Raw genomic sequence first — 26,791 nt, forward strand, 5'->3', positions numbered from 1 at the left:
ATACCTGGAGGGGAATGTCCAAGTGATTAGGAACATCAGATAAGCTCAAGGTCATTTGGCATATTTTTGAGAATGCACTATGCTCGTTTAAGTAGGGACTGAGTTAAATAATTCACTGTCAGATGTGGTACTTCTGCTTTATTTGAGCAGATAAATGAGTGTGAAAAGATAAAGAAACCTAATGCAGATCCTGACAGTTGATCAATCGAATGATCACTGTTATTTTCTGCGTATCTCAACGTGACAAGATTATTGTATGTTTACCTAAAATCATGCAGACCTGTTCAAAATGTATCTGTGAGGGACCGAGTGGTCGCCCTGAACCCGGGATGTGGACATCAAGACTTGGAGGGAAAACAAATAAGTTGAAATTCAGTTTTTCTTCTTCAAAAAAAAAAAAAAGAAAGAAAACTTTATTTGGAAGCTTCAGTTTCCAAAATCCAGGCTGGCAAAATCAGATTTTCTCTCTTCCAGTCTGCGGTTTTCCTCAGTCTCTCTCAGACTGTCAGACATGAGCCATGAAATGAGGCTCTCCTTATATAAGTTCAGTTCAGCTCAAATTAACCAATCAGGACTGGCCCGACTGAACCAAAAATTAAGGGGTGTTTGAAATAATATATATGTTACTATATTTTAACAGAATAGCTTGGCCTAAAATAAAGATAAAATGATAATATTGTATGAAATATATACATTATATACACTCACCTACCTCTAGTTACCCAAAATATAAACATACAGAGCCTTAGATAAACACTGCCCCCCTCCATAGTGGAATGCGCCCTCTGCCGTCAGACAGGTGAAATACTAGGTGCGTTTCACGATGGTAAAGCCAGAAGTAGACGGAGCTGGACGAAGTAGACGGCGCCGCCGTGGGGCGGAGTTATAAGTCTGCCTCCAACTCGGACAGCCCTGCTGTCAGCAACAGAGATGGCTGAGATCGCGTTTGCGTACGTTCTCATGGAGGAAGTCGAGCTTGATGAATGTTTTCTTCCCTAAATGGGCACACGCTGGAAATTTTGTAGTTAGAGTAGTTGGGAATGTGACTTTTGTCATCTTATTCATAGATGAATGACAGAATGACCTGTAGTACAGAGGAATTGACATAGTGCATAGTAGTAGTTGGTGTAAATAGGATATTCTGAGAGCTTGTAAATGTATAATTTATTGAAGTTTATAGAGGATACATTTAATGTTAGCTGGCATTTAACTATTTCATGAGAACTAAAACCAGTTATTTGACACTCATTTGTCAATGTGGGAGTTTCCATTACTTATATTTTTTGTTCAGAGCTCTCAGTTGTGTTGTTTAAGGGCGATGGTTTGAAGGTAATACTGATATTTATGTAATGGTTCTCCATGTTTGTGTTTCTCATGACTTCCACCGTGGGGGGTGTTTATTTATGCAAATGAAGCGTGTTATCATTGATGAGGAGTGGGCTGGGGTCCAATGCCCTGCCTGTATGAACCAGAGAGCTGGGCCAGGTAGCAGTGAGTTGCTCTGGAGCAGCTCCCAGCGGCTACCTCTGTAACCGATGCCCTACGTAGGTCCTACGTATCAGTGACGCCGGGCCAAATCTGGGCGGGGCGGCTCAAAAGTCTTCAGAGTCTGCCTCTGGCTTGCTCACGTCGAACGCGCCTACTGCTCCTGCAGCGGCGCTCCCGTAGGGAGCAGTCGGACCAGGGGCAGAAGGAGGAAGTGCGTGTTGTGAGTTTATGCTGGTGTTTTTCTTCCGTATGGATGGCATGCTGGGTGAACATGGCACAGGGAGTAGTAGGAACCTCACCACCTGCCCAGAATGTTCTTCTTCTGTGCTCTCGCCTTAGGTGGGGAAGGTTTAATTAATGAAGGAAAATCACACAGATGCACGTTCAGTGCTAGATCCACTCCTGCATGGGTGAGAAGGGAAATACCACCTTCTCACAGTATCCTGAAATTCTTTCCAAAGTTTTTTCTAAAATTCTTTCTTTATAAAGTGTGGTGGAGTCTGAAGCAAAAGACTCTGTCTTTATTAAAAGTAGCTGTTTTCACATTTCAAGTGAAAAATCATCGTTTCTGCATTTTTCTCTCTTTTTTCTTCTTTTTTCTTCATTTTTCTTTCCAAAATGACATCCATTTACATGGAAATGGCAGAAACACTGTTAACAGTGAATGCCAGGTCAGGGGTTGGTGCTGTTGTTCATGTTTGGAATGAAACCGTATGGACAGACGGAGGAGTTGGGTTGCGGTTATAGGAGAACATGTTTTCTCTTCAAGGTGTTGCCATGTAAATAGAGTCTGGCTTTCACCCAAACGCTGAGCTGTGGATGGTTAATCGATGGCGGTTGGACCGACACCTGTGGTGTGTTGGTAACTTTGATCGTTCTGTGCCCCGATGGAAGGCGACAGGGACCAACCTGATGAGAACTTCGGGTCATAAAAAGCCAGCCTAAGCTGGGCGTCTTTGTTTGCCTGCTGCAACAAAGCGAAAAAACAGAATTGCAGAAAATTCTCAATCGGCAATGTATTTCTTTTTCTTTCGCCCAGCCTGACATATTGATCTCCTCGTTTTGCGGTCAATTTCAGTCTGCCTGATGCCACTTTGTATACAACAGGTCAGGGTTTTTCACAATACACACCTTCTCTCTGGCAAAGATCTGGCCTTGAAAAACCTCCCTTTTTTGCTTTAAACAATCTGATTTCTGACACGAGCACTCAGTGTGAAGCTGCTGTTTTTCTCTCCCTACCCCGCCATTATCCGAGTGCACTTAGACAAGAACAACGTTGTGAGACACGGCTCTAATTATAACAGGTGAAGTATCCCTGCGAGTTGTTTTCTCGGCCGAGATTGTCTCTGTCGAAGACAGCGAGTCGAGAAATCTGACCTTTTTGTGGAACAGAATTAACACAATCGATTCCGCTAATTCACTGAAACGTGATGTTGCTCTGCAGAAACTTCAGCCTCGTTATTTCATATTGAGCCGGAGGCGTCAGGCTGGTTTCATCTTCATCGAATCAAATATGGGCAGATATTTAATCAATACCCAGATTTAGATGGAGCATCTTGAGCATCCATCCATCTTCCTGTCTCAGAAGAGCCGGTATATCCTCTGACCGTCCGCCTGTCTCGCTGATCAAAGACGAAAATCCGCAAAAATTGGATGTGTGATGTTTTCACGGCAGCGAGGACAAATGAAAACATCATTACAAAGATCTATGTTTCACTTTAAACCCCCTCCGAAAAGCCCGGCAGTCCGGAGTCGGTGTTAAGCCGGCGTGCTCGTCCAGATGCCGCTGTCAGGGACTCTCCTGGGCCCCCGTGTGCAAGCATCCCCATTCCTCCCGCCGGCCCCTGAGAGGTCATTACGGTAACCGTGGCGATGTGGAGGCGGTGTTCTCCGGCGGCGCCCGGAAGGCTGTAATTGGTCCCGTCTTCTGGATCCCTTTGAGCCCCTCGGCGGCTCAGGCATGCATCACTGTGGGACGGAACAGGACAGGAAGAGTGGTTACTCATCACTCTGACCCCTCGACTCCTGAGCGGCCCCCCCCCAAAGCACCGGGAGCAGGGTCGAGCTGGAGGAATCGCTCCACACTCAGGCCTCATAACCACTTAACTGAGCTCACCAAACTGTTTAGAGGACACTGAAAAGAAAGTGAGCCTTGTTCTTGCCCTGAAGTTTGTTTTGGAAAAACTAGGAGTAGTTTGCTGGACTTCTTCCGATGCCTCATGAATAATAAACATTTACGCTGCAGCACTTCTGTACTTTTGTCTAAAATGGAATTAATTGCTTATTTACAATGGTCAAACTCATAACGGGCTTTTTCCTTTGACCTAATTACGATATAAGAACGAAGACATTCGATCGATGTGATTCAGTGGATCGATCCCATAATGCACTGTGGCGTGGACAGTCGAGCTTCTTCCAAGAATGAAACCCGAAAGAAACATTTTCCTTCTTGAGAGTCTGATCAGGAAAAGACAATTACTGGAAATGTTTCAAAACAGCATTTTTTAAAAAAAATAATTAGTTCACACAGGCTATTTATGAAGAGTTGACTCCAAGTTCAACATTTGAAACAACTTTCGTTGCCCTGGATCAGTTTAAACCTTGAATAGTCCTAAGTGGCTTCAAAGGGACTAAACTAAAAAGTAATTAGATCGCCAATATTTCAGATCGTAGCTCTAATGGTCGGCGTCCGCATGCTGCCATTTGGATCGCTGCGCGGCGAGAATCTCGCCTGCTATCTCCGTCCCTGACAGCTTTTGAAATGTGGAGAACTGGCGCTCTCACGTTGGAGTCCGCCAAGTAACACTGGCAGAAAAGTGTTCCAACATTCGCTGGGGGGCGAAAAACAGCCAGAGCGAGAATCCAAACTTTTTACTCGGAGACATCTGTAATTTAAACAGGAGTCAAGAGAAGTCCAGCTCACTGAGTGGGTGAAGCGCATATTTATCCTCCGTCTGTATTTCATTGAAAGAAGAAGAAAGTTGCGTGACTAATGTTTACAGTACATCTGGCGCCTCTCTCGCTCCGCCGCCCAGCCGCCTTGTTTTGCTTCTTTTTTTTTGAGATTAACTTCCATACCGATCATTTCATATTCGCTAAACGGTTCCCACTGCCTTTTATTTTCTGGGACATCACTCAGCCGGACAGCTAATGAATTCATGGTATTGATTATAATGCCAGGGAGCTCTGGCTTGGGGAAGTATGAAGTGTCAAGTGCTCATTAATTCCAGCGAGGAGTTGGCAAACATCATTGACTCATTCCATTACACAGAGTCCACATGTAATTGACCTTGTGGCTCATTGCTTCTCAGTTAGAACTTCTGCTTTTTGGCTGCAGAGAGAGAGAGAGAGAGAGAGAGAGAGAGGAAAAAAAAAAAAAGGGAGAAGTCTTTATTTTTGCTTCAGTTTCAGTGTATTGCGAGTGTTTTCTGACGGCCTTATCTCCGCGGAAGGATCTCGTCCCCGTGCGGAGAAAGGTTGGGCTGGATGTTCATTTTATGCCTACTTAAAGATAAAGTAGGAGTTTTGATGATATGAAAAAAAAAAAAAAAAAAAAAAAAAAAAAAAAAAAAAAGCCCGGAGCGTTTCAAACCGTGTTTATTCATGGGCGCTTACATCAAAGGGCCTCTTTGTGTTTTTCATAATTTCACTTGGCATTTTCTGCTTGAAAAAAAAAAAAAAAAAAAAAAACTTGAGCGAAGAGAGAGGCCCGAGATAGAAGGCGAGGGGGAAGAGAGTGAGGAAAATAATTGGGTTTAAAAGTGGATGAAAATTTCCTTTTATGTTGTAATATAAAGAGACTTTAATTGTGCTCGAGTGGAGAGATTTCCCAAAACTCGAGCGTTATCGCTTAGGATTCACCGACTCGGCGAGGAAGTGCTGCCGTGTTATATTCCCATCTGCCCTCGGGAGGCAGCGCAGCACAGCGCGGCGCAGCGGACGGGCGCCAGGAATAAACGTGTCGGGGAGCGAGACGATTGAAACTGTCGATTCCCGTTTGTGACCGTGGTGCTTTTCTACCTGGACACATGAATCAAGGCTACCAAGACAGAATGAAACTCAATTCCACCTCCTTTTTGTAGGTTTGTGGGGTATTTTTTACCACTTTGTATTCAAAGTGAGTGTATATGGGATCTCGAAACATCAATTCCCCCAATGATGGTTCAGTAATATAAACTAATTTGATTGGATATAGATTTATCTGCTTTCAGACGATCCGATCACCCTGATCGTGCTCATCTACAGCCCCGGGGCTCAATTCCAGGCTGGTATGCAATAGAAGTAGATTACTTACCATTATTACCAACAGGAACTAACAAAGTGTTTGATATTAAAGCCAATTAATCAGCACAGATAGCATCGTTAACAGTAGAATGTGCAGATTACCTATCTGCGTCGATTTCAATTCACGTCTCATCTCCTTAATACTCGATCGACGTTTCTTCTGCGTTGAGGTTCCCGTTATTTTCATGTTAATTGCCGTGCGAATGTGACGCATCCGTGCACGAAAAGGGGACATTCTGGAACGGAGGACGATTAAAAACAAATTCCTTCACCTCCCATCAGTCATTCAAAGACATTTATTTTGAAAAGCCTCCACACTGACACTCAGGTAACCATCGTTCATACTCAAACTTCTCGTTTCTGCGCTTGTTCTTGCAGGAGAGCTGTACATCGGTGGCGTGACGAAGAACATGTACAGCAATCTGCCCAAGCTGATCGCGTCCCGGGACGGGTACCAGGGCTGCCTGGCCTCTGTGGACCTGAACGGGAGACTCCCTGACCTGATCGCAGACGCCCTCCACCGGGTGGGCCAGGTGGAACGAGGCTGCGACGGTGAGTGGTGGACGTGCGCCTGTCGTCGTCCAGCTGAAGACGCGTGCATTCTTCTTCTAAAAAAAATGGATTAGAATTTGCTAATACCATTATGAACATTTATCTTCAGCATTTAAAACACATTTTAGTACAATGTCTTTATTGTCATTGTAACAACAACAAAGTTTTAAAGCGTCATCCAAGCTGGACATCCACTCAAACCACTTTAAAATCCCCCAAAATCCTTTGTTCCCGGTATCGGTATCGGTGGATCCTCCAGTATAAGTGTCCATTATTGACTTTATTTTCTAAAAAGAGGTGACAAACCAGCAGAAAAGCCCCTGATAGTGCAGGGAATAAGGATTAACAGCTGACTTCCGAGCCGGCCCACAGAAAGGCTTCGTCCTTGCCGCTCTCCGTTTGAGTCTCACCTCTGCGAAGCCGCCAGGTCATTAATCTTTTTATACACACACAGTAACAATAATTCCTCTCAGGGAAGTGCCATCTTTTTCAACAGTTAATCAAATGGAGGGAAGTAAAAGGTGGATTTTGTTGCTCTGCTTTTTTTTACGCGCATGTACACACAGACGGCGGGCTTGTTGGCCTCTGTGGGCGGATCACAGCCATGACCGCCCGGACGGCCGTCACCGGCTCTTTACAACCCGTCCTCCATAAAAAGCTGCATGGGCGGGGGGGGTGTCCTCCTCTGGGCGTGTCGAGGCTAATCTCAACATGTTTCCGGTGTTTCTTTACACCACTCGCGTGACGTTTTCCATCGGCTCTCAGACTGTCTGGGTAGTTAATCCTGAACGCCACGGCAGATTTTGGCTCGGGCCGTCCACACGCCCCCCCCCCCCCCCCCTCCTCCACTGCGTCTCGATGGCAAACCGAGCATCAGAGAGCACAGACTTGATTTCCCAGAGGGCCGCATTGGCCGACTGGATGCTGCACTGATCCAGCTTTTCTATTTTTTCCCTCTCTCTCTCTCTCTCTCTCTCTCTCTCTCTCTCTCTCTCCTCTCCACTCTTTTTTATTTTCCCTCTCGCCACTCGCAGTGCCACCCGGCCAGCCCTTATTACCTGCCCACACTTACATGGCACAATTAGTTCACTCCAAACACAGTTTAAAACTGCATTAAGCTATCACTCCGGCTCCCGCAGGCACTCGAAATGGATGCTAATATGAGTTGATGACTGGATGTGCCGGGGAGTCGAGCGTCGGTAATGGACCGGTTTTTGAGTCCTGAACCCCTTTTGACAAATATTAGTGTCTCCAGTCCCTGCGGCTTCTGCGGATCTATAAATTCTCTGGATGATACTGCAGGGGCACATAAAAAAAACTTGCATTTCTGACTTTTGATCTTGCCGAATTGGAACCGACACAACTTTTTCAGGATTCGCCGTCGTCCTGGATCGCCGCCAGAGATGGCCCCCGGCCCGTGTCCCGGGTCGCTGTTCGATCGGGCGCCGGGCCACTCGGGGCGGTCAGAGGTCACTGGCGGTCCGGTCCCTCCAGACCCGAGGCCAGATAAAGGCTGGATCGCTGACTGACTCAGCAGATCATCACCGCAGAAAAGCTGAGGGGAAACAAGGAAAAACACTCACCAGATACAAAGAAAAAGAAAAACAGTGGAAAACATTTCGTTTTAGCTCAAATTTAAAGCATCTGAAGCTGCAGTAGAAGTAAAAAATGTAAAAATTACAGCTCTATCCATTATTGTTTGAGACAAAATCACCAACTTAAATGGTTTCAACAATATATTGAATCTATATCACCAAGTGCAATGAGAACATGTCTATAGTTTTAAAAGTTTGACTCTATCAGTCAAAATTTACGAAAATCTTAAAAATTCCTGCACAAACTTCAACTAGTCAACCAAAATAGAAACGTTCATAATTTAGGTCCCAAAGTTTCAAGTAAAAACTCATCATTTGTCTGTTTTAGTTTCAGATTTCAGACATTCGAAAATGTCTGTTTTCGAAAAGCTGATATCGGTGTAGCCGAGCAATCTGTGTAGCATGTGGCTAACAGCAGCGGGGGAACGGTCTATTCCCTCCACTTTCGATTCCAATAAGATCCGAGGCCTTTTTTATTTACTTCTTTTGGAGTTTCCTGAACATGTGGAGTGGAAGTGGCAGATGGATTTTCACGCTCCGTCAAACCCGGTGGCTTGTTCTCAGGCAGGTATTGTTTGTCCCATCAAGAGTTTAAAGCAAGACGTAAGAAGTAATTACACGACATGGTTATTAATTATGGCAAAAACAACAAAAAAAACTTAATTAGTACCTCAAGGGAACGTTTTATTAGGGACTAATTAATGGGGCAATTAGCATGTTAGGCATAACTGACACAGACAAGTGAACATATTTTAACAGGAAGTAGAAACATTTGATTGGTTGTTTTTATTTTTTTTTTTTTAATTTTTGTCTTCTTACACAGGTTTACGATGGTTTTTTTTTTTTTTTTAATTGGGCCATTTGTAAAAGGCAGAGTGAGATGTCTGTTTATCTATGCAGAAACAAATGACTCTGGCACTGAACCATGGTTCTTTGAAAATGTCTGTGTTTAATTGAGATTTTAATGAGAAACCCCACCACCACCACCAGCGACACAACAGCCGCCACGCACGCTTATTTTTAGAACTATTGTCTCCCTCCGGACTTGATCTGCATCCCAATCTTCTATCTGTCGTTAAGCTTTTGTTGTTGCGGTGTTTTTTTCAGTCCCACCTCTCATTTTGAAAACAATCATTTGAAATCAGATTCTGTCTGAAAGGGAAAACTAATGAAGATCTTTGTCATCGCTCGGTTCAGTCGGTCGCATTGAGTCAACACAGGCGAAAACATTTCAAGCAGTCAATAGAACGAGCAAATCCAGAGCGGAAGGTTCCCGGTTCAGTGTGGGGAACTGGCCGGAGCTCCGCCGAGAAATCACAGCGCTTGAGTTTCTAATCGACAATTTAGATGTCTTCAGTCATCCGTGATGTCGGGAGGGGAGCGGGCGCCGATCTCATCTGCGAAACACAAGAAAACACGAACGGCCTGCAGAAGCTTGGCTGTGACGCGGTCTTGAGAACTGTCAGTTTTTGGCCTCATCAAGATCTTTTAACAAAGGTTTCAAGAATAATCAGACGGACTTGAACCGATCCGCAGGTGGTCCATGGTCAGGTCAGTTTAATTGTGTCAAATCAAGGCATTTTTACAGGGAAATAAAACAATTCCACGTTCCAATTTTCGTCGTGCCATCTTGTAATACGGCGGTTCTAAACTGGTGGTCTGGAATAACCTCCCTTTATGGAGCCAGCTGCCACCGGAACCATTTGACCATGCAAAAATACTTAATAACAAAGGATACACTCAATGCAATAAAAAGAAAAAAAAAAAAATCACTGATGGCTGCAATAAGCGGAAACAAACAGAAAGAGATTAAATCAAAGACTGAATATTTGAAGGTTTTTCTCAATGCTGCATAAACACTTCAGTAGATCAAAACTCACATTTTCTGGTTGTACATATTTTGTTTAATTAAAAAAAAGGAAAAAAAAAACTGAGAAGAGCTTATTAAAGGGATAAATATTAAAATGTACATACTCTTCCCTGCACCGGCGGGTTTGCCTACCTGTGTTTGACTCGACTGTAATGTTTGAGCAGTCAGACATCAGACAGTTTAAAGCTTTCTGGGGACAATCCGGAGGCTCCAGGAAGACTGTTAATGGGGAACTCTTTTGTTTTTCATGCTTTTTTTTTTTTTTTTTTATTGGCAAATGTCTTTTTTTTTTTTCCTTCCTCACACTCAGAGCAGCAGATCTTCAAATATTGAAATCACAAACTGCGAGCTTCAGTGAGAAATCTTCATGCTGTCCTGCCCTGGAGCTGAATCCTGTTTGTCGTCTCTGTGTTTCGCTCTCACTGAGCAGTTTATCGGTTCCGCTCGCTTCGGTTTTGCATCTTTCGCACCTGTTACACTTCTCAAATTGGACTTGTGCAAGCTGCTACTCTTCTCACAAGCTGCTACGTTTCACAACGGCGTGCAGAAAGGCTGCTGGAATGTCAGCTCTCTGCAGGACGGAGAAACGAGCCGGTGAACTGGAAGAAGCTGGCTTCCATTGAATATTGCGGTGAGCGGAGAAATGACACGTTTTGTAAGTTCTCAGTTGTTTTAGGAAGTGATCTTTGACAGAGCCGCTAGTTGTTAATTCAGCCATAAAAGTTATAAAAACTGGTATGCCCCAAATTAGTTCATTTACATGAATTTATTTGCCAAGAACTGCGTATTTAGGCAGTATAGGTATTTCACTATGTTAATATATACTACCCATACTCAAGTGTCAAGCTAAAGTCATCTGAACCTGACCTGAATCTCTTAGAAATTGGAAAAAAAAAAGGGTTTTGAAACCCAAATAAAACCCACCCAACCATGGAAAGAACATGCAAACTCTACTCAGAAAGCCAAAGGCTCAGTAGGAGCAGCTGTTGCCATGCTTCAGGTAAGAATGTTCAAAATAGGTATTTTCAGTCGCCACTTTGAGCCATGAGGCGGAGCTGCTGTTGGTGGAGAGGAGACACTTTTAAAGGTCCGTTTTGATTGATTTAATGCAGGGTTTGAAAACGGCCCCAAGTGCAGGTCGAGTCTTCCAGTTCGACACTGGATCAGAGGAACGAACATGTGTAACGGCACAACGCAACAGACCCAAAGAAACAAGACAGAAACTGGCGGGATTCAATTTTCATTCCATTCGACCCTTAATAATCAATCTAAACAGGACTTATTGGCAAAGTGGATCCAAAAAAAATTTATAAATTATTATTTATTGAAAATACTTAAAGGGAACCAAAAAAAAAAAGCAAGACCATTGTCAAGATCAACGAAACCCTTCAGATCCTGGATGAAAATCCCAACGTTCTCCCTCTGGTTGTGTCGTCAGGACCGAGTACCACCTGTACGGAGGAGTCCTGCTACCATCAGGGAGTGTGTCTCCAGCAGTGGGAGGGCTTCAACTGCGACTGCAGCATGACGTCCTATGGAGGCTCGTTCTGCAACGACCGTGAGTGAAACTCCACTTCCTTGAGCGGCTGGGCTGAGAGTGTGTGTCGCCGGAGTGAGTGCTGCGGTGAGGGAGAGGTTTAGCTCAGACGAAAAGCTCCACAGGCAACCGCAGGTTTGGTTTTGAAGTGGCACGTTGTTTGGTTCGGTTCAGATTGTTCGACTTCGCTTCCTCTTATTGGATTTCTTCTTTTGTTTGAACCTTCAGGCTCTCGATTCATAGGAAAAAGATGTTCTTACCTTAAACAGCCCGACTGTCTCGGCGCTGTATATTTAGAGGCATAATTACTGAGCCTTGTGCAGCTTTAACGGCGCCGTAAAGCTCCCACAAAGGCCTTCATGAATGAACCATGTGACTTATTAACACATTACACCCAACAAGTCAAACCCTGAACAAGGAGTCATTACGTCTCGACAGCAGGGCTCGTCTTCCTCTCTGGAAACCTTCCGTCGCTCGCGGTGGAAAAAAACCCTGCCGCCACTCTTGAGGTTCACCGTGAGATTGGTTCCTCGGCTCCCGAGGTGCGGCGGACGCCCCGCTGTGAGGAGAAACAGCGATTTGAGTGCTGTGCGCCCGCCGTGGCGTCACCTGCTGGGCGGCTGGAGGGGAGAGCGCCGCGGTTTGATCCTGATGTTTATTTGAATGTTTCCAGTGTTTCTCTCAGAGCTGGGCTGCGTGCGTTCATCGGAATATGCTCTCTGCTAATGCTTTTACCGCCGGCCGTGGCCTCCGAGCGATGGTGCACACACACACACACACACACACACACATTTGCATAGATATTGCCCAGGTGTGAACCGGCCTGAATGGAAAAAGATTTCATCTTTGTCGTAATGTTCAGTGAACTTTGGAAATTGGCTTGTAAATACAGATAAACATCTTGACCTCTTTATGTTGGAGATGTCTCACACACACACGCGCACACACACACACACACACACACACACACACACACACACCGCTACCTGAATCCACAGTGCGAGCTTTGAAGCCGCCACCCTTGAATCTGAGCGTTAGCGTGACGACATGCCGCACGTTGTTAAGCATTAAAGGCGCGACAGGTGAAATTGGAATCAGTGCCGAAGCAACACATGAGGATGAGACGCCTGTGATTCCCGGGGAATGGCTGCAGCGGCGGCGGCGGCTCCTGGTGGCGGGGAGCTCATGTCCAATTAGCATTCAGCGCTCCTCTCCGGCTTGATTTAAGCAGGGGCAGAGGCAGGGTGACAGGCTAATAGACTTGTTTGCATAAGTCTTTGTTTGCTTATGAAGTGGCGGCTGCACAGCTGAGCTGTATCGCCCTCACCTTCACTCGCCATCAACTTTATCTTTGATTGTTGTGCGCCGCCGCCGCCGCTGTCGGCTGCCACCGCGGCTTCCAGGAATACAGCCGGGCACGACAGCGAGGGGCTGATTAGCGAGGTGTTCCCTCGGCTCCTGGAAGTCTCCGGCAGAGGGAAGGCGATAATAACTGTTCGCCCGGCGTGACAGCGGCGGCGAGATAAGCGGAGATCCTTCGCTCGGCAAATGAAGGGGTGGGGGGAGGGGAGGAGGCCCGGGATGGAGCCGTTGCCTGCGGGGAGCGTTAGCGGCTTGAACCTGCCGCTTTCCGAGGATGACAGGTAGAAGTGGAGCAGGGGAGGCGAATCGACAGGCGTCAGAGTGGAAATGGCGTCTGAGAAGTGCGTCTGCGGTTGAGAGTGCGCACGCCGAGGGGAAGGACTCCACCAGCAGCCCCGTCAAACGCTCAGTGGCACACACACAGAAATACACACATTGGAGGGCTCTGCGCCACGCAGGGGGCTCTGATCCCTCAGTTTTGACGTCTTCTCATCTTGTTTCCGCTCGTGAAACAGAAACGGACTCAGTGGATCAGTGGGTTGCTGGTTAAATCTCCTTCCTCTCTGCGTTTATGCTAACCTGTACAGTGATGTTCTGGAGGGAGGCTGCCATTCTGTGCTATAACACATCCAGTACATGCTTCCTATTCAATCAAGGGAAGGAAACCATTAAATTATCCTCATGATTCGCATTTAAAGACTCCATAATCCAGATCTCAGAGTGGTATTGGACGTTCATGGACTCGCTTTGTCGGAGATTTTAATTCGATGCTAACTCAGTTCGTGCCTGCCAGTGCAGGATGAGTCAGACAATAATAATCATGAAAGATGTTATTTGTAGCCACCTTTCAGGACACGCAAGGTCAACTCATAAAAGAAGGATCAGAACAGGAATAATGTCCTCAAGCAGACGATACAAACATTGAAATCTCCAGTAGAATGAAAGGAGAGCAGGATCGGACCGCACGTCTCCTTTATTTTAGGTTTTATAATCAGGAATCGTGTGTCTAACTCTACAGTTTCAACAGAACTGTGCACAAATAAATATTTTTCTGGTTTGAATTTTGATAAAAAAGGGTCATCACACAGCTTCAGGAAAAACATATAATAGTGAAATGAGTTGCAGAAGGTAAAACAAGAGAAGTTCAACTGCAGCTAAACCAAGACAGGAAAATAGAAAATATCTCAGAACTGTTGAATGGTTGAAACTAACAAAATAACAGAAAACGTCTATAGGACATTATACTGTAAAATCATGCAAAATGGCTAAAACTGTTAAAATGGATTAAACGGTAAGAAAGTAGGAAAACATAAAGTGAACGGCCAAAGCAGCTGCGACTGTCAGAAGCAAATTAGCTGAACTTTCTAAATCATTGTCTCTAAAAGCCATTGCGGCAAAAAAAAAAAAAGAAAAAAAATCAGGTGAAATGTCTTAAACCACTAAAAATCTAAACAATTACTTGACTGGCTGAAACTTAAAAAAATAAATAAATAAATAAATACCTTAATTAAAATCAATCAGGTGAGTTCAAATGAAGTTGTTAAATTTAAGAAAATTTTGAAATAATTTTGATTAAAAAAATATATTTTGTACATTTCTATTGCTAAGGTTAAATGTAAATAAAATATCAGAATAAAAATAAGATAAAAATCTTGACCTCCTTGAGTGCCCAGACAAATTTCATCTCTTAGGAAGTGGCCATGTGTGTCAACTTTTATTTTTAAACATTAAACATTTTCTTCACTGTAGCGCAGAGTGCATGTGATGAAAATATCCACAAAAACCCAACAGTTCCCACTGAGAATTACCACAATGTCAACATTTTGAGGCCAGTTTGTAATAAAAGCTTTGCCATAATATACAGTCAAATGTCCCAAAACTCCTAAAGCCCAGGGGCCTTATGTTTGACACCCTGAGTTAAAGGGTCAGGTGAAAAATAAATGTGACGTTTATCACACTGGCGATCTCCGACACCGAGCCGGCTTGTTAAAAACAATCCAGACGTGTTACACTGCAGAGTGTCAGCCTCGCTCCGGTCTGCATGACGTTTCCTCACAGCCCGTCTTCCTCCCTCACAGCAGCCCCGGATCGTCTGACCTGCCTTCGCCATCAGTGTTTCCAAACGCAGAAAACAAATTTCATGCCTCGACCTTGAGACGTCGCCCGACTCGAACCTTTTGGCTCCTTTTCTTCGCTCGTCTTCTCCTTCTCGTCGTTTTTTTCCCATCTTACCGACTCCCTCGTCTTCCTCGAGGCTTTACCTCTGAGTCAACACTTTCCTGAGCATGTCAGACTGTCTTCGGGGAATTTTCCTTGAAGCGCGCTCGGAAAAACACAAAGGTAGGACTTCTCTCTTCGCCACGCAGCGTTTATTTGGAGACGCCGTGAATCAAGCTGTATTCTCTGGTTAAAAACCGTCTTGAATCATCCAGTTTTGCACATCTGGCCTGGATTTGTCATCTGCATACAAGCATCCGATGGCTTTGAAAGGTTTCAGTCCTTTGTGGGGTCTGGCGCTGTATGGCCGGGATGTATAATGAGAGGGGAAACGGAATAAACAGGTGCTCGGGCGGCTTTGATTCGCAGCTCCGTGAAAGGTATAGAAGCATGTCATCAAAAGAGAAAGGGGTTGGGAACCCGGCCAGGAAAATGAATCTCAAAGAACAGGCCTGCCACACGCTCACACTTCCCTTTCTCTCTCTCTCTATTTTTTTTTTTTTTCTTTTAACAGTATACAGATGCAACACACACCCACACACACACCTTGTGTGTCAGTAGACGCAGCAGATTCTCTGGAGAAGAGATGCAAGATAATATACATGTTTTTTTTTTTTTTTCCTTTGGACATTAAATGTAGTGATTTCCAATGTTTTTGCTGCATTTTATGACTGACAGATAAACTACAAAATGCACGGAAAATGAATTTAATAAAACCTTGCATCAGTATTGGGCAGTGCTTTAAGGTTAGTTAGCCCTACTTGAACTTGAAATTAATACAAATCGGTGCAGTTTTCTCAAAAGATATGAAAAGAAAACAGACGGAATCAGCCTGGCGGTAGACGATGTGTCCGAGGCGATGTTTTGTGCTGCTGTCCGTCGGCCGGCGCAGCGGCGCTCAGGTGAAACCTCCTCGGTTGAAACCCGGAGTCATTCGTTCCACTCCGGGAGGAGCGGCTGTCAAAATTATTGACACAACACTTATTATTTATGAATGCAGACTCTGAGCTCGGTGGCAGAGATATCGCAAAACGCGGAGGGAAAGAATCCATTTCCCATCAGTTTCCAACACTGATGTTTCGTACCAGATAAACTGATGTCATTTGTCTGCATTTGCGTTTTTTTTTTGTTTTTGTTTTTTTGTGTTGTTGGACATCAGCCAATCCCATTAACTACAAAAGACACGCAGTGGGTTGACTTCAGCTACCAAAAACACGATTTGAAGCCTTCTTTCCATGACTAATGCAATTATCATTTCTAAATATTACCAAATGGAAAAAAGGGGGGGAAAAAATCTCACACTGGTAAAATTGAAAAAGCTGATTTTTTTGTAGTGTCTGGTTCTCGCATGGAGAATATCTTATTTTAAAGAGTTTTCTTTTCAAAACTCACAAACTTTTTATCACTGGGAAAAAAAAAAAAGGGTGTGAGGCAGACTTGAATGTGACGAAGGGGAAGAGCTGGCCGCGGCATCTGGGGAGGCTGTTTGGATCTTCTGACGGTGTTGATGAGACTTGGACTGCGTTCAGGAAAACGCTGACGTGACGGTTTTGGCTGTGATGTTGTCAAATCCCTCTTAAAAGCGCTCCGTCCCGAGAGGTGCCCGATCGCGACTCTAAATACGGCAACATGCAACACGCTAGCAGGGACTCGTGGAAACGTGCCGATGTTGATGTTGGTGTGAGATACTTGAATTAATGGAAGTGCAGGATGGGACGTGTGATTTGTGATATCATTGAATACAAATGCAAAAACTTCCGTTGCATTTTCGACGGCCGTTTACATGATAACAGTGCTGAGAGCCACTGAAAATGCAACTTTTCCAAAACTCCTACGCACAGACGGTGGAAGCTGTGTGCGAATCCTTTTACTTATTCATGAGTTTCCACATCATCAGAGAAGAAACCAGTGACGAAGAGCAGTCTGAATGACAGGAAGTTGGTTTTTCCAATACTGTTGTCGCATCCGACGCCTCGGCCTAACAAGGCGACGTCCTGGCGTCCGACTTTATACCGAGAGATGCAACAGTGTGTGCTGAGCTGCGCTGGGAAGATGCCATCCAGAGGTGTGCGATCCCTACAGAGAGCACTCTTGTTTTGAGTTGCAGTGTGTGCTTCTGTGGCGTTGGTCACTGTTCTCTGACATACTGCACTCCAGAGAGGCTGCCTGGAGGAGACGCCGACATAAAACACATGACTGGAGGGAAACTTCCAGGCACCAGTAAAACTCATCTCTTCTACACCACAGTCTGTAGCAGGGAATCCAAAGTTTGGGTAAACATGTCATCAACTCCGACATTTTGTGAAGAAGGAACTGGGATTTATGACATTTTCTCACAATCCTTGACAATGGAGTCCTGATTAGGGTTTGGCCAGACTGCATACTCGCACTTCTTTTCACACAACTTATCTTTGATTCATCATTTTTGGATGGAAAGTACTACATGTAAAGTAGACATACCTTAGAAATTTATTATACTCAATAACTGCTGCAATCTGCATAATACAGTAAAGACATGGCTGCAGGATGTTTTTATTCTTTCAAAAATGGCACTCAGTGTCCATCTTTCCCTCCATCTGTCTCTTACATCTGCTCGGATGTAGTGAGGGTCATACGAGCTGGAGTCCATCCCAGATGAGTGTGAGTGAAGGGCGGCGACCATCCTGGACGGATTGCAAGTCCGAGCCTCGTATTACTCAAAAGTATGAACACGTTGCCAATTGTGCATTAACGGCCAGCTATGGTCTGCTCAATGGATTTAATAGGTCACTCTTTTTCAACCGCATTTTGCACACTACTCTGTTCAAATCCGGTGAAAGCTAAATGTTTCTCTGCGCTCGCTGTTAACCCAAATCCCACCGATTTCCCCCATCTCATGATAACTGCTGTCAGAATTGGCCTTAAGAGTCAGTTCACCAAAGGCAGCGGCACTACCCGGGTCTGCATTGTGTGCGCCTGTTGTACCTCGGTCCCCCCATTTCCGTCGCCGTTGGTCGTCAAAGCGTCTGGTTTATCTGCTGTAACAATGAAAAGCACATCGCGTTCCAGTGGAAGAGTCGGTTGTTTCCCACACTGTTACACTATGTTTATGCACAGCGATGCGTTTATGGAACAAATGAAACGAGGAAACAAAAAGAAAAAAAAAAAAAAACTAAACTCTCTTACACGCGCACGCACGCACGCACACACACCAGAGAGCATTTGTTATTCAGCAGCAGCCTGCAGTGATTGACTGGTCTATTTGTCTCTGCGCAGCGTATAAGTGGGCCACTTGGTATTCTGCCTTATTCATCTGGAACCGGCTCAGACAGAGATGCTGTGTAAGTGCGTGCAGTGCGAGGCCTTTGTTTCTCCCTCTTCCTCGCTCTCGCTGCCTCGTCTTTCGTTCCCCGGGTACGGCGGCGCAGCCGGGAGACGGGGATCCTGGGAGGCGAGCGAGCCTGCATATGCGGGATCGGGCGCTCCGCTGTATAGCGCTCGCTGGGCGTTAGCTGCGCGTGTGCGGTGGATCCAGCTGCTGGCGCACGCCGCGCGTCCAGCATACTAATGAAACGCCAGAGAGCTGTTGTGTTTGCGACACTGCTGATTTCAATCTGCGCCTCCTCCAGACGCCTCGTCTGTTTATTTACCCGCCATTTATATTCCAACAATCAACAGGAGGAAAAAAAAAAAAAGTATAAATTGAAAGAGTTTGCAGTTGGACTCTAAACCAGTGTTTCTCAGTCGGGTACATTGAGATCTCACTGACCCCGAGGCCTCTGCTACTCTGAGGTTGTCATAAATAAATATGCAGTGGTGGTGGAAGTCAGACATTTTGAATGGAAGCCAATCAAGAGAGACTGCAGACTTTTGGAAAGTAAGGAGCTGATGGAGAAAAATAAACTTCATGAAGGAACTGCTGAGGAGCGAGTTGATCTGGTCAAGTAAAAGACAATGTAATATTCAAATTGAAATATTCACCCCAATTTAAGTTGCACTCCTTCGGCACCATATATACCACAACATTTCAGGTTAAAACACACAGTTTTTTTTAAAACGGCAACATTTTGAAAATGTTGTCCATTTGCACAGACACATTGAAAACAGTGTAGTTTTCATGCTCTGCCACTAGTGGGTGCTGCTGTTTCTACTTGTAATAAAACCGCATCGAGAACATTACCCTATAGACATTAACACCCTCTCCCTTTCCATGGAATCGGAGCATTTATTAAAAAGTTCCCCCTTAGGAGTCGTTTCTAGAAACTCGCATTTTCTGTGGCTCTGAGCACAACCGTTTTTTTGTTTTTGCTTGAAAATGTTTTGTGCAGGAGACACTGTTTTCCTCCAGTTTATAAAGCAGAGGAGCAGATTAAATAATTGAAGAATATCATTAGCAGACAGTATCGGCAGCTCCTCCTGCCTCTCTTCAGAGATCACTTCGCACCAGGCCATGTAATCAGACTGTGGTTGAGTCGTGGAAGAAAACAACTCGGGAACGATCTTCTGAATAAATCAGGAGACTCTGGTTCCGTCGCTAACAGCTGAGCCTCAATTCCACTCTATTTATGCATTATCAAACAACATTTCTTTGTTTTTATGCTTGAAAACTACAAAGATGTCAAGACTTTGGAGCCACATTACCGTATCCAGCCAGAAAACTTGCTTTCTCTTAGTCTTGCAGTATTTCACTGCAGGTTTCTGTTATGATTATGCATCCAGTTTTCTGATATAAATGCTAGCGCTGGCGCACGTTGAGGCTGTTATGCAATCTTTAGCTGAGGCGCATCTGCAGGAGCGAATCACGGCCGCTTTTTACGCCTCTATCTGGAAACTGCGTTGTTACCTTTCTTTGAGTGCGCATTTAGCGCGGCTCTTTATTCTTGGAGTCCCTCTATTTATGCCTTCTGAGCGCCGTGCGCACCAAGCAAATCGACTTTGAGCAATTCTAAAGGACTAAGTGCCGCTCGCTAAGTGTTGTACTCCTTGCTTTCGCTAGCCTACTGTTAATGCTTGATAAGCCTGATGGGTTTCAACTGGCGCTGGGCACGTCCAGCTCTTCTTTTCCATCTCTCCTCGCCCAACTTTAATGAATCCTGATCACTGAAATGCATTCGCTCTCATCCTCCCCGGCAGCTCAACAGGTGACCGTTTACTTTGCCTGAAATGCAAAGAAAAAAAAAGGAAAAAAAAGGAGGCAGCGGTTGAGATGCAGAAACCGGAGGGAGCCGTGAGTCCGAGAGTGAAAACAGAAGCCTGCCTCTCCGTACGAGTGCTGCACGTGTTCCAGGTTTAACATCGATTGTCGGGCCGGCTGTTGTGATCAAGGTCACGCTGGCTTCAGCATGGACACAGTGTGGATCAGGACAGTCTTCAGGGGAGGCTTTAGCCCTCGCAGGTTCTCATCAGCAGCTGAAATCGCTCAGACAAAACTCAGGAGGAATGAATAAGCAGGCCCTGGAAAGAAGAAGAAGAAGAAAAGAAAAAAAAAACAATCCTCCCCTCAAACCTCCTGATCCAATGAGGGAAATCAGGAAACAGGCTGCGAGTCGACGGGGAAAAAGACGATCGAAGTACCAAACGAAAGGCAGATCGTCGGCGCCGACTGCCTTGGTTTTTGCGCACGTGCCCTCCGACGGCGTCTTCTCGTCTTCATCCAGATTTGCTGTTCACGCCTCCCACCTCGTCGGTGGCTCCAGTCTTCTCTCCGGCCCCGGAGCGCTTGCTGTCCGGACCCGGCAATTACCCGCCACCTCATTAGGCCAGAGACGCAGTGTGAATCCGGAATAATTACTCGGTTTGCTTTCTGTTTCTCTCCCCAAAGCCACTAAATACTCCCTTTCTTACTCTCTGTCTCTCTCTCGCACACAAAATGCCTTCCCCTCCTCGCTCAAGTCCTCAGTTGTCGTTCGCTCCCGGAAAAGTGAGCCGGGGAGCGAGCGGCGAGGCTGCAGCTATCTTCCCGTTTGCACCCAGTGTGCGAATGAAAGCGCGGGCAGAGAAATGAAAGTATGTATCGAGAAAGTGGAGGGACGAAGAGAGCATGCGAGCGGGTTGTGAAATAGTGTTTGGGCATGCAAAAGCAATTTTGGCTTCTCCAAAAGGAGGGCAGCGTTAAGCCCATTGGACTTTGGAAGTCACCATGTCAAGAGCTTGAAGGGGATTGGTCGAGGGTGGGTGGCCACATTCTGCGGCCTGTAGCGCCCGGGGCCGCGGCTGTAAGTAATAGCTTGGCACAACATTTGGCTTAGGTGGAAATAATGCTTTTTCTGGAGCGGGCACCCACATGAAACTCTTGCACTGTATTAATTGAAAATTTCAATCAATACAGCAGTCTGGGAGTCGTCCGCCTCGTGCACGGAGGTGGTTAAGTCAAGCTAATGCTCAAAATGGGAATTATTACACTAACAGTAGTTCCTGGTTGGATTATCTCTTTACTTTTGGGGTACAGTTTGGAGCTACTCTCATATTTTCCGAACCTGTCAGTGGTAAAATCCTTTAAACTTAAGGTTTCAGTAAACACTCTGCTCTTCATCTCTTTTCCCCAGACTTTCTGTTTGTCTGTGAGTCTGCTAGCTTTGGCAGGTAAGCTAGACATCTGCCTGTTACTTTGGGTTAGCAAAAAAAACCAAAACAAAACAAAACAAAACAAAAAAGTCTCAGAAACTTTCTTTTGGGCTGGGTAAATATGCTATTTTGAGCTAAAGAAGTGAAGATTTTTTTTGGTCTTTGCTTGGTTTTATTGAAAGAGTTTGAACCACAGTGTCCATCAACAAAGAGTTTGTACCTACACTGATTGAAAGTCGAGTTTGGGGAGATTGCTTTTGTGGAGAAAAGCATGCCATATTGCTTATTTCTCGCCTTAAAACGTCACAAATTAGTCAAATCTTTTGGCAAATGGCAGCATTGCATATCAATTCAGCAGTGCAAATGCACTTCCAAATGCCATGCACACAGGTTGCAATCAAACGGGCGTAAACATGACTTGGGGAGGTGTAGTGTGTGTGTGTGTGTGTGTGTGTGTGTGTGTGTGTGTGTGTGTGTGTGTGTGTGTTGCGTTAAGAACACTAGTGTAAGCCAGATGCAATATTTTTGATCTATTTAAAACTCATTTTTTGACTTGTTTAGACTCACGGTCAAATGAGATGGATATCTAAATATATGAAACAGGCTTTATTTCTTTTTCAGCCAGAAGCAACAACATTTTGGGAGTATTTTCAAGGTGTCCAGTCTGTTCCATTGTAACACTCTTGCCTGAAGGCCAAGCTATTCATCAAAAATGATGTACATGTTCACTGTCTGACTTTTCACTGAATTCAGATGTTTTTTTTGTGCGTGCATTTATTGACGTTAAAATCACAATCAGATGTAAGACCTAGCAAAATAAGCATTGTTACAGTCCAAATAACGCATGTTAGCAAGAAAGGCAGCATTTTCAACGGACAGAAGCATCCTGGACCTGCCTTTTGTAAGATACTGAATGAAAAATGGCTTCAATACCGAGTGATTTTTAATTGTTTAGAGACGAATCCACCAAAGGAGAAGTGGGTCCTCATTCAACACGGTGCCAACGAGATCATTGAGATTGCAGTGCAGCATGTTGGATATCTAACCTAAACGGTTCCAGTGCTTCTTACCATTGGTCCCAGAGGCGGTCAGAGGCCGTCCACTGGCTGTGTGCATGTAATGAACAGCTTGTAAAACAGGCTCACAGCATGACAGATGAACCTCTGCTCCGGCCGTCTTCCTGTCAGACCGGACAGGTGACCCATCTCCACGGGAAGGCGGCGTATCTGTCAGCATGAATGACAGCCGGGACGATTCGGCGTCCATGCTGCCGGCCAGCCGAGTAGCCCGAGGTTCAGGTTTCTCACGGAGTACATTTAATGTCTGATAATAGTGTTGACTCTAGGAATTCGTTGGGAGGAAATGTCTCTTCGTTAGGCAGTCAGATTCCCTCATTGTCTTCTTTTTCTTGTGCCTGATTGCTTTCCTACACACACACACACACACACACTCACACACTTCTGCAGACACGCAAGAAATTCAGCCGAGAATGTCGATGTTTCCTGAGGGCGCCGGCACCGAGGGAGACCTTTACTCAAGTTGACATGGTAGATCATCAGGACTGACACGGACGCACGCGCACGCATACAGACGCGCACCTCCCTTGTATTTATCCCCGCGGGAGTTTGAGCTGTCGATAAGTCGAGCTGACAGTCTCCTCCTCACCTTGACTTTCCTGGGCGTCCTGCCCCCTCCCTCAGCTCCTCTACCTGCGCCGCTCTGCGTCTTCCCGTTCGCCTCGTCGTCGAGGGAAAATCCCGCGTTATAGCGGCGTCGGGGCTTAAGCTTTTAAAGCATGAGAAAGTTAAACGGTAATGCCGGGATGTTAAATTAATCGTGGTCTTTTCAAGTCTTTTCACACCCGCCTCTTCAAAAAAACCTTCATTCTGTGAGAAGTCTCATCAAAGCCCGTGGCTTTACACACTTTAATTTAACGTGCATCTTTTTCATAAAGTATTCTATTTGGCACATTTGGTGGAGTCAGACTATTGACATGTTCTTTATTAGAAAAAAAAAAAATCAATAAATGTAGTTTTGAAATGGGAAGACGGTGTGTATTGAACAGAGTGCTCTCTCCCGATAACCGTATGTTCAGAGATGTGCTGCAAACACATCAGCTGTGCTGAAACTAGTAAACCACTTTCTTGTATAAATAGATGAGCTGCAGAGCTGCTGTCTCTCTGGCCTGCACAGTGAGCTAACTGTTAGCTTCAGCTCTCCTGTTACTGCCTCACTAAATTATTTCAACAGATGTGGAGTCGTCAGTACCCAATGAGCTCACAGCCACATTAAAGTTAAACGTTAGGATTAGTAGCCTCATGTCAGTATTAGTTTAGCTTTAAAAGAAACGTGTACACGTTTTTAGATTTAAAAAACAAACACTAACATCAGGATTATACAGAATGTTCCTCTTACTGGTGTAACTTTATACAAATAAATGAATTAATAGGTTCAGAGTCCTGACAGCTCAACTGCCTGAATGATATTTTAACTAACACTAGTTCACACTGTGTTCCTTAACAGGTGAGTAATTTGCAGTTTTCATTCATAAAGTCAAGGGTGTCAGAAGCAGTGCACTGAATAAAGTACCTGCTTGTTATTTTGTTTTCTTTTGGCACTTTGTATCAATGACTTGGTGACATTTTTTTGGCATCTGAGAATAAATGAAAGATAATTTTAGCTTTTTTTTTTTTTTTCAGATAAATCACAATACCAATCAGGTCATGAAAACCAGTACAGTTTGAGGATTTCATTCAAAATTGTCCTGGTTCCTGTCTGTACGCTGGAATTTGTGAATTTCCTTGCGTATTCTTTGCAAACGACAATTGATTGAATAGCTATGTGGTGGCAAGAAGCTTAAAATGGGTATTGAAGAAATACACACTTCATCTGAAGCCGTGATTGAACTCGGCAGACACTGTTCCCGCCGCGGCACCCCTTTCTAAAAAAAAGGAAATGAAAAATCAATGGCACGGATGATTGCTGTAATAGAGTAATGGCAACGCTTTCCGCCAACTGTGGCGCTTGTTAAGCGCTTGTGTGTAAATGCGACTGAAAGCTGAAGAGCGTGCTAATCACAAGTTTCACATGAGGCGTATTTCCTCTAGTAAATCCAACGTTGTTCATGAACTTCACCGTCCTGAAATGTCGAACGCACGACGGATGCCTAACGATGGATCTGATGGGACGGCTGCATGGCGCTGGAGTAACTGTGTGGTTTAAGTGGGTCCAGTGAGATCTGGAGCAGTCAGCGTTCGTGGCGACGACCCGACACGGTAATCAGATAAATCAGGAGCAGCTCCCGTCTGAGCACCAGTCTGCAGTTTGTGCCTCTTTCTCTTCGCTCTTCGCTGGAGGGGTCTGTTGACCGGCGAGGAGTTAAATGATGGCGGTGAAGCAGCACCGAACATTTATATTTCATTTCAATGTCAGGTTTCACCATAGGGATTTCATTTAGTGGCCATTTTGAATGTTTAGAACGTATTGTTCTCTGCAGGAGTGTGTGTGTGTGTGTGTGTGGTTTCATTATAAAGAAAACCAACCGTGCTAACTGTGTTAACAGACATCATTTTAGAATAATGTTGCTTTGAAACTGCAAAATTTTACAGAAACAAAAGCGTGAAAACGACCTCAAATTGAACAGTAACTATTCTGATAAACTCCTGTTCACTGTTGAGCACCTCATTAGCTTTAATTTCTCTTTAGTAGCATTAGCCTGCATCTAAAAGTAGCCGTCAGTGATCATTATCTTCTCTCCTTATCAGAGGTTATGTCTATAATTTGAGTACTGTCGATACTGTTTGGTATTTATACTATTGCATTGAACTCTACTTTACTGGAGGAGCAGGAGTTTTTTCACCTTACCTTTGACAATACAGTGATTCTGATCAATTTAATAACGATCAGGGCAGGCAAAGTTATGAAAAGTAAAAAAAGAGACAACTCAAAATTTAGAGATGCTAAAAACAAAACAAAATAAAAAAAAAAAAAAACCTGTGGTTTTTAGTGATTCTGACAACCGCTGTTGTCTAAACAGTCAAAGAAAATGCAACAGAATCTTTCATTTTTAATAACAACATTGTAAAAATGGGGCCTACCTGTCCAATTCCTGTTATTGATTAAGAAAAAAAAAAACAAACAAACAAACAAACTCACTGAAATGTGACAAACTAAAGCTGCATTATTTATTTCCTCATTAATTTGCTGCTGCCATTTTTAAAGTAAGACATCGCTTTGAAATGCATTGAGAGCCCTGGCCAGCAGCCTTTCATCATGACCAGGCCTGTCTGACGTCCACGTGTCCCCGTACGGTCCTGGACTTCACGGCGACATGTGACTGCAGGTTCCTGCTCTGCGTGTGACGCCGTCACCGAGCGGAGATGTTCTGAGTCGAGGGCCTCTCTGCATGCTCGCTCCATCTCGGCGTCTGTGATTTGGACACTCCGAGGCCTGATGAAAGTACAAGAGAGAGCGAGAGCATAAGGGGATGGAGAGAGAGAGAGGGAGAGAGAGGGCATTCTTTTCAAAGCTCCCCCTCCTCCTTTCGCTATCGAGGGATAGTTTGACTTTCACAGTTGGAATGTATAATCAAGTCCGCCTTCTCTCTTTCCCTTTTAAAACAAGGCCCCATCACCATCCGACACGAGAACAAGGGCTTTATTTTTTCCTCCCCTCCGTTCCTCTTCATCGGCAGCGACTCCTGACTTTGTTAGGCACCATTAAAGGCATCGGATTATATCTGATGCTTTCCTGAGGGATCCAGATCAATAACGTGTCCATGCAGAACCCCAAAGCTGCGTCATATCAGACGCGGATCAATGCATTAATTTACTGCCTCTCTCTCTTTGGACTTTCTTGCCCGCTCCTTGAAGTAAAATAAGTAATTCTACATGAGATAAATCAGATTAAGCCACAGTGATATGAGTGTGGCAAACTTAGTTTACCTCCATCATGGCCGAAACTGAAAGTTTAATATGATCAATTATTCTCATTGCAACAGTGTTTACTTCTCATTTATCGTTTTATTAGAAAATTTAACCCCTTGAAAGCAGAATTATTACAGAATTATCTCAAACTTAGGACCAAACTACAGACCTATGAAATGTTTCAGTACAACTCAACTGCTTTTCGCCAACATTAACAATGTGTAGGTTAACTTCATACCACTAGCTCCGGAAGGGAGGTGCTGCCGGGGCTGCAGCCCCCCCTGGAGGCGGCTTCAAGCTGTAGCACCTTACATTATTGTTGACTGTAAACTTAATAAAAAAAAAATATATATATATATAAATAAGAAAATATAAAAAGTATGTGTGGAATGGATTTACACAGATCTGTTTTTATTTT

General features: G+C 44.6%; 1 protein-coding gene across 7 annotated transcripts in view; it reads left to right on the plus strand.

Annotated features, from left to right (window-relative positions):
- nrxn2b (neurexin 2b) overlaps nt 1-26,791 on the plus strand; it is a 686,522-nt gene that overhangs the window by 343,754 nt on the left and 315,977 nt on the right. For all 7 annotated transcript variants that reach the window (XM_030088531.1, XM_030088536.1, XM_030088533.1 and 4 more), the window contains 2 exons: nt 6,151-6,324; nt 11,228-11,347. In XM_030088531.1, coding sequence (XP_029944391.1) covers nt 6,151-6,324; nt 11,228-11,347 — 294 coding nt within the window. The remainder of the gene's footprint in view (nt 1-6,150; nt 6,325-11,227; nt 11,348-26,791) is intronic.

This window comes from Salarias fasciatus, chromosome 3 (assembly GCF_902148845.1).
Source record: "Salarias fasciatus chromosome 3, fSalaFa1.1, whole genome shotgun sequence".
NCBI classification, from domain to species: domain Eukaryota; kingdom Metazoa; phylum Chordata; class Actinopteri; order Blenniiformes; family Blenniidae; genus Salarias; species Salarias fasciatus.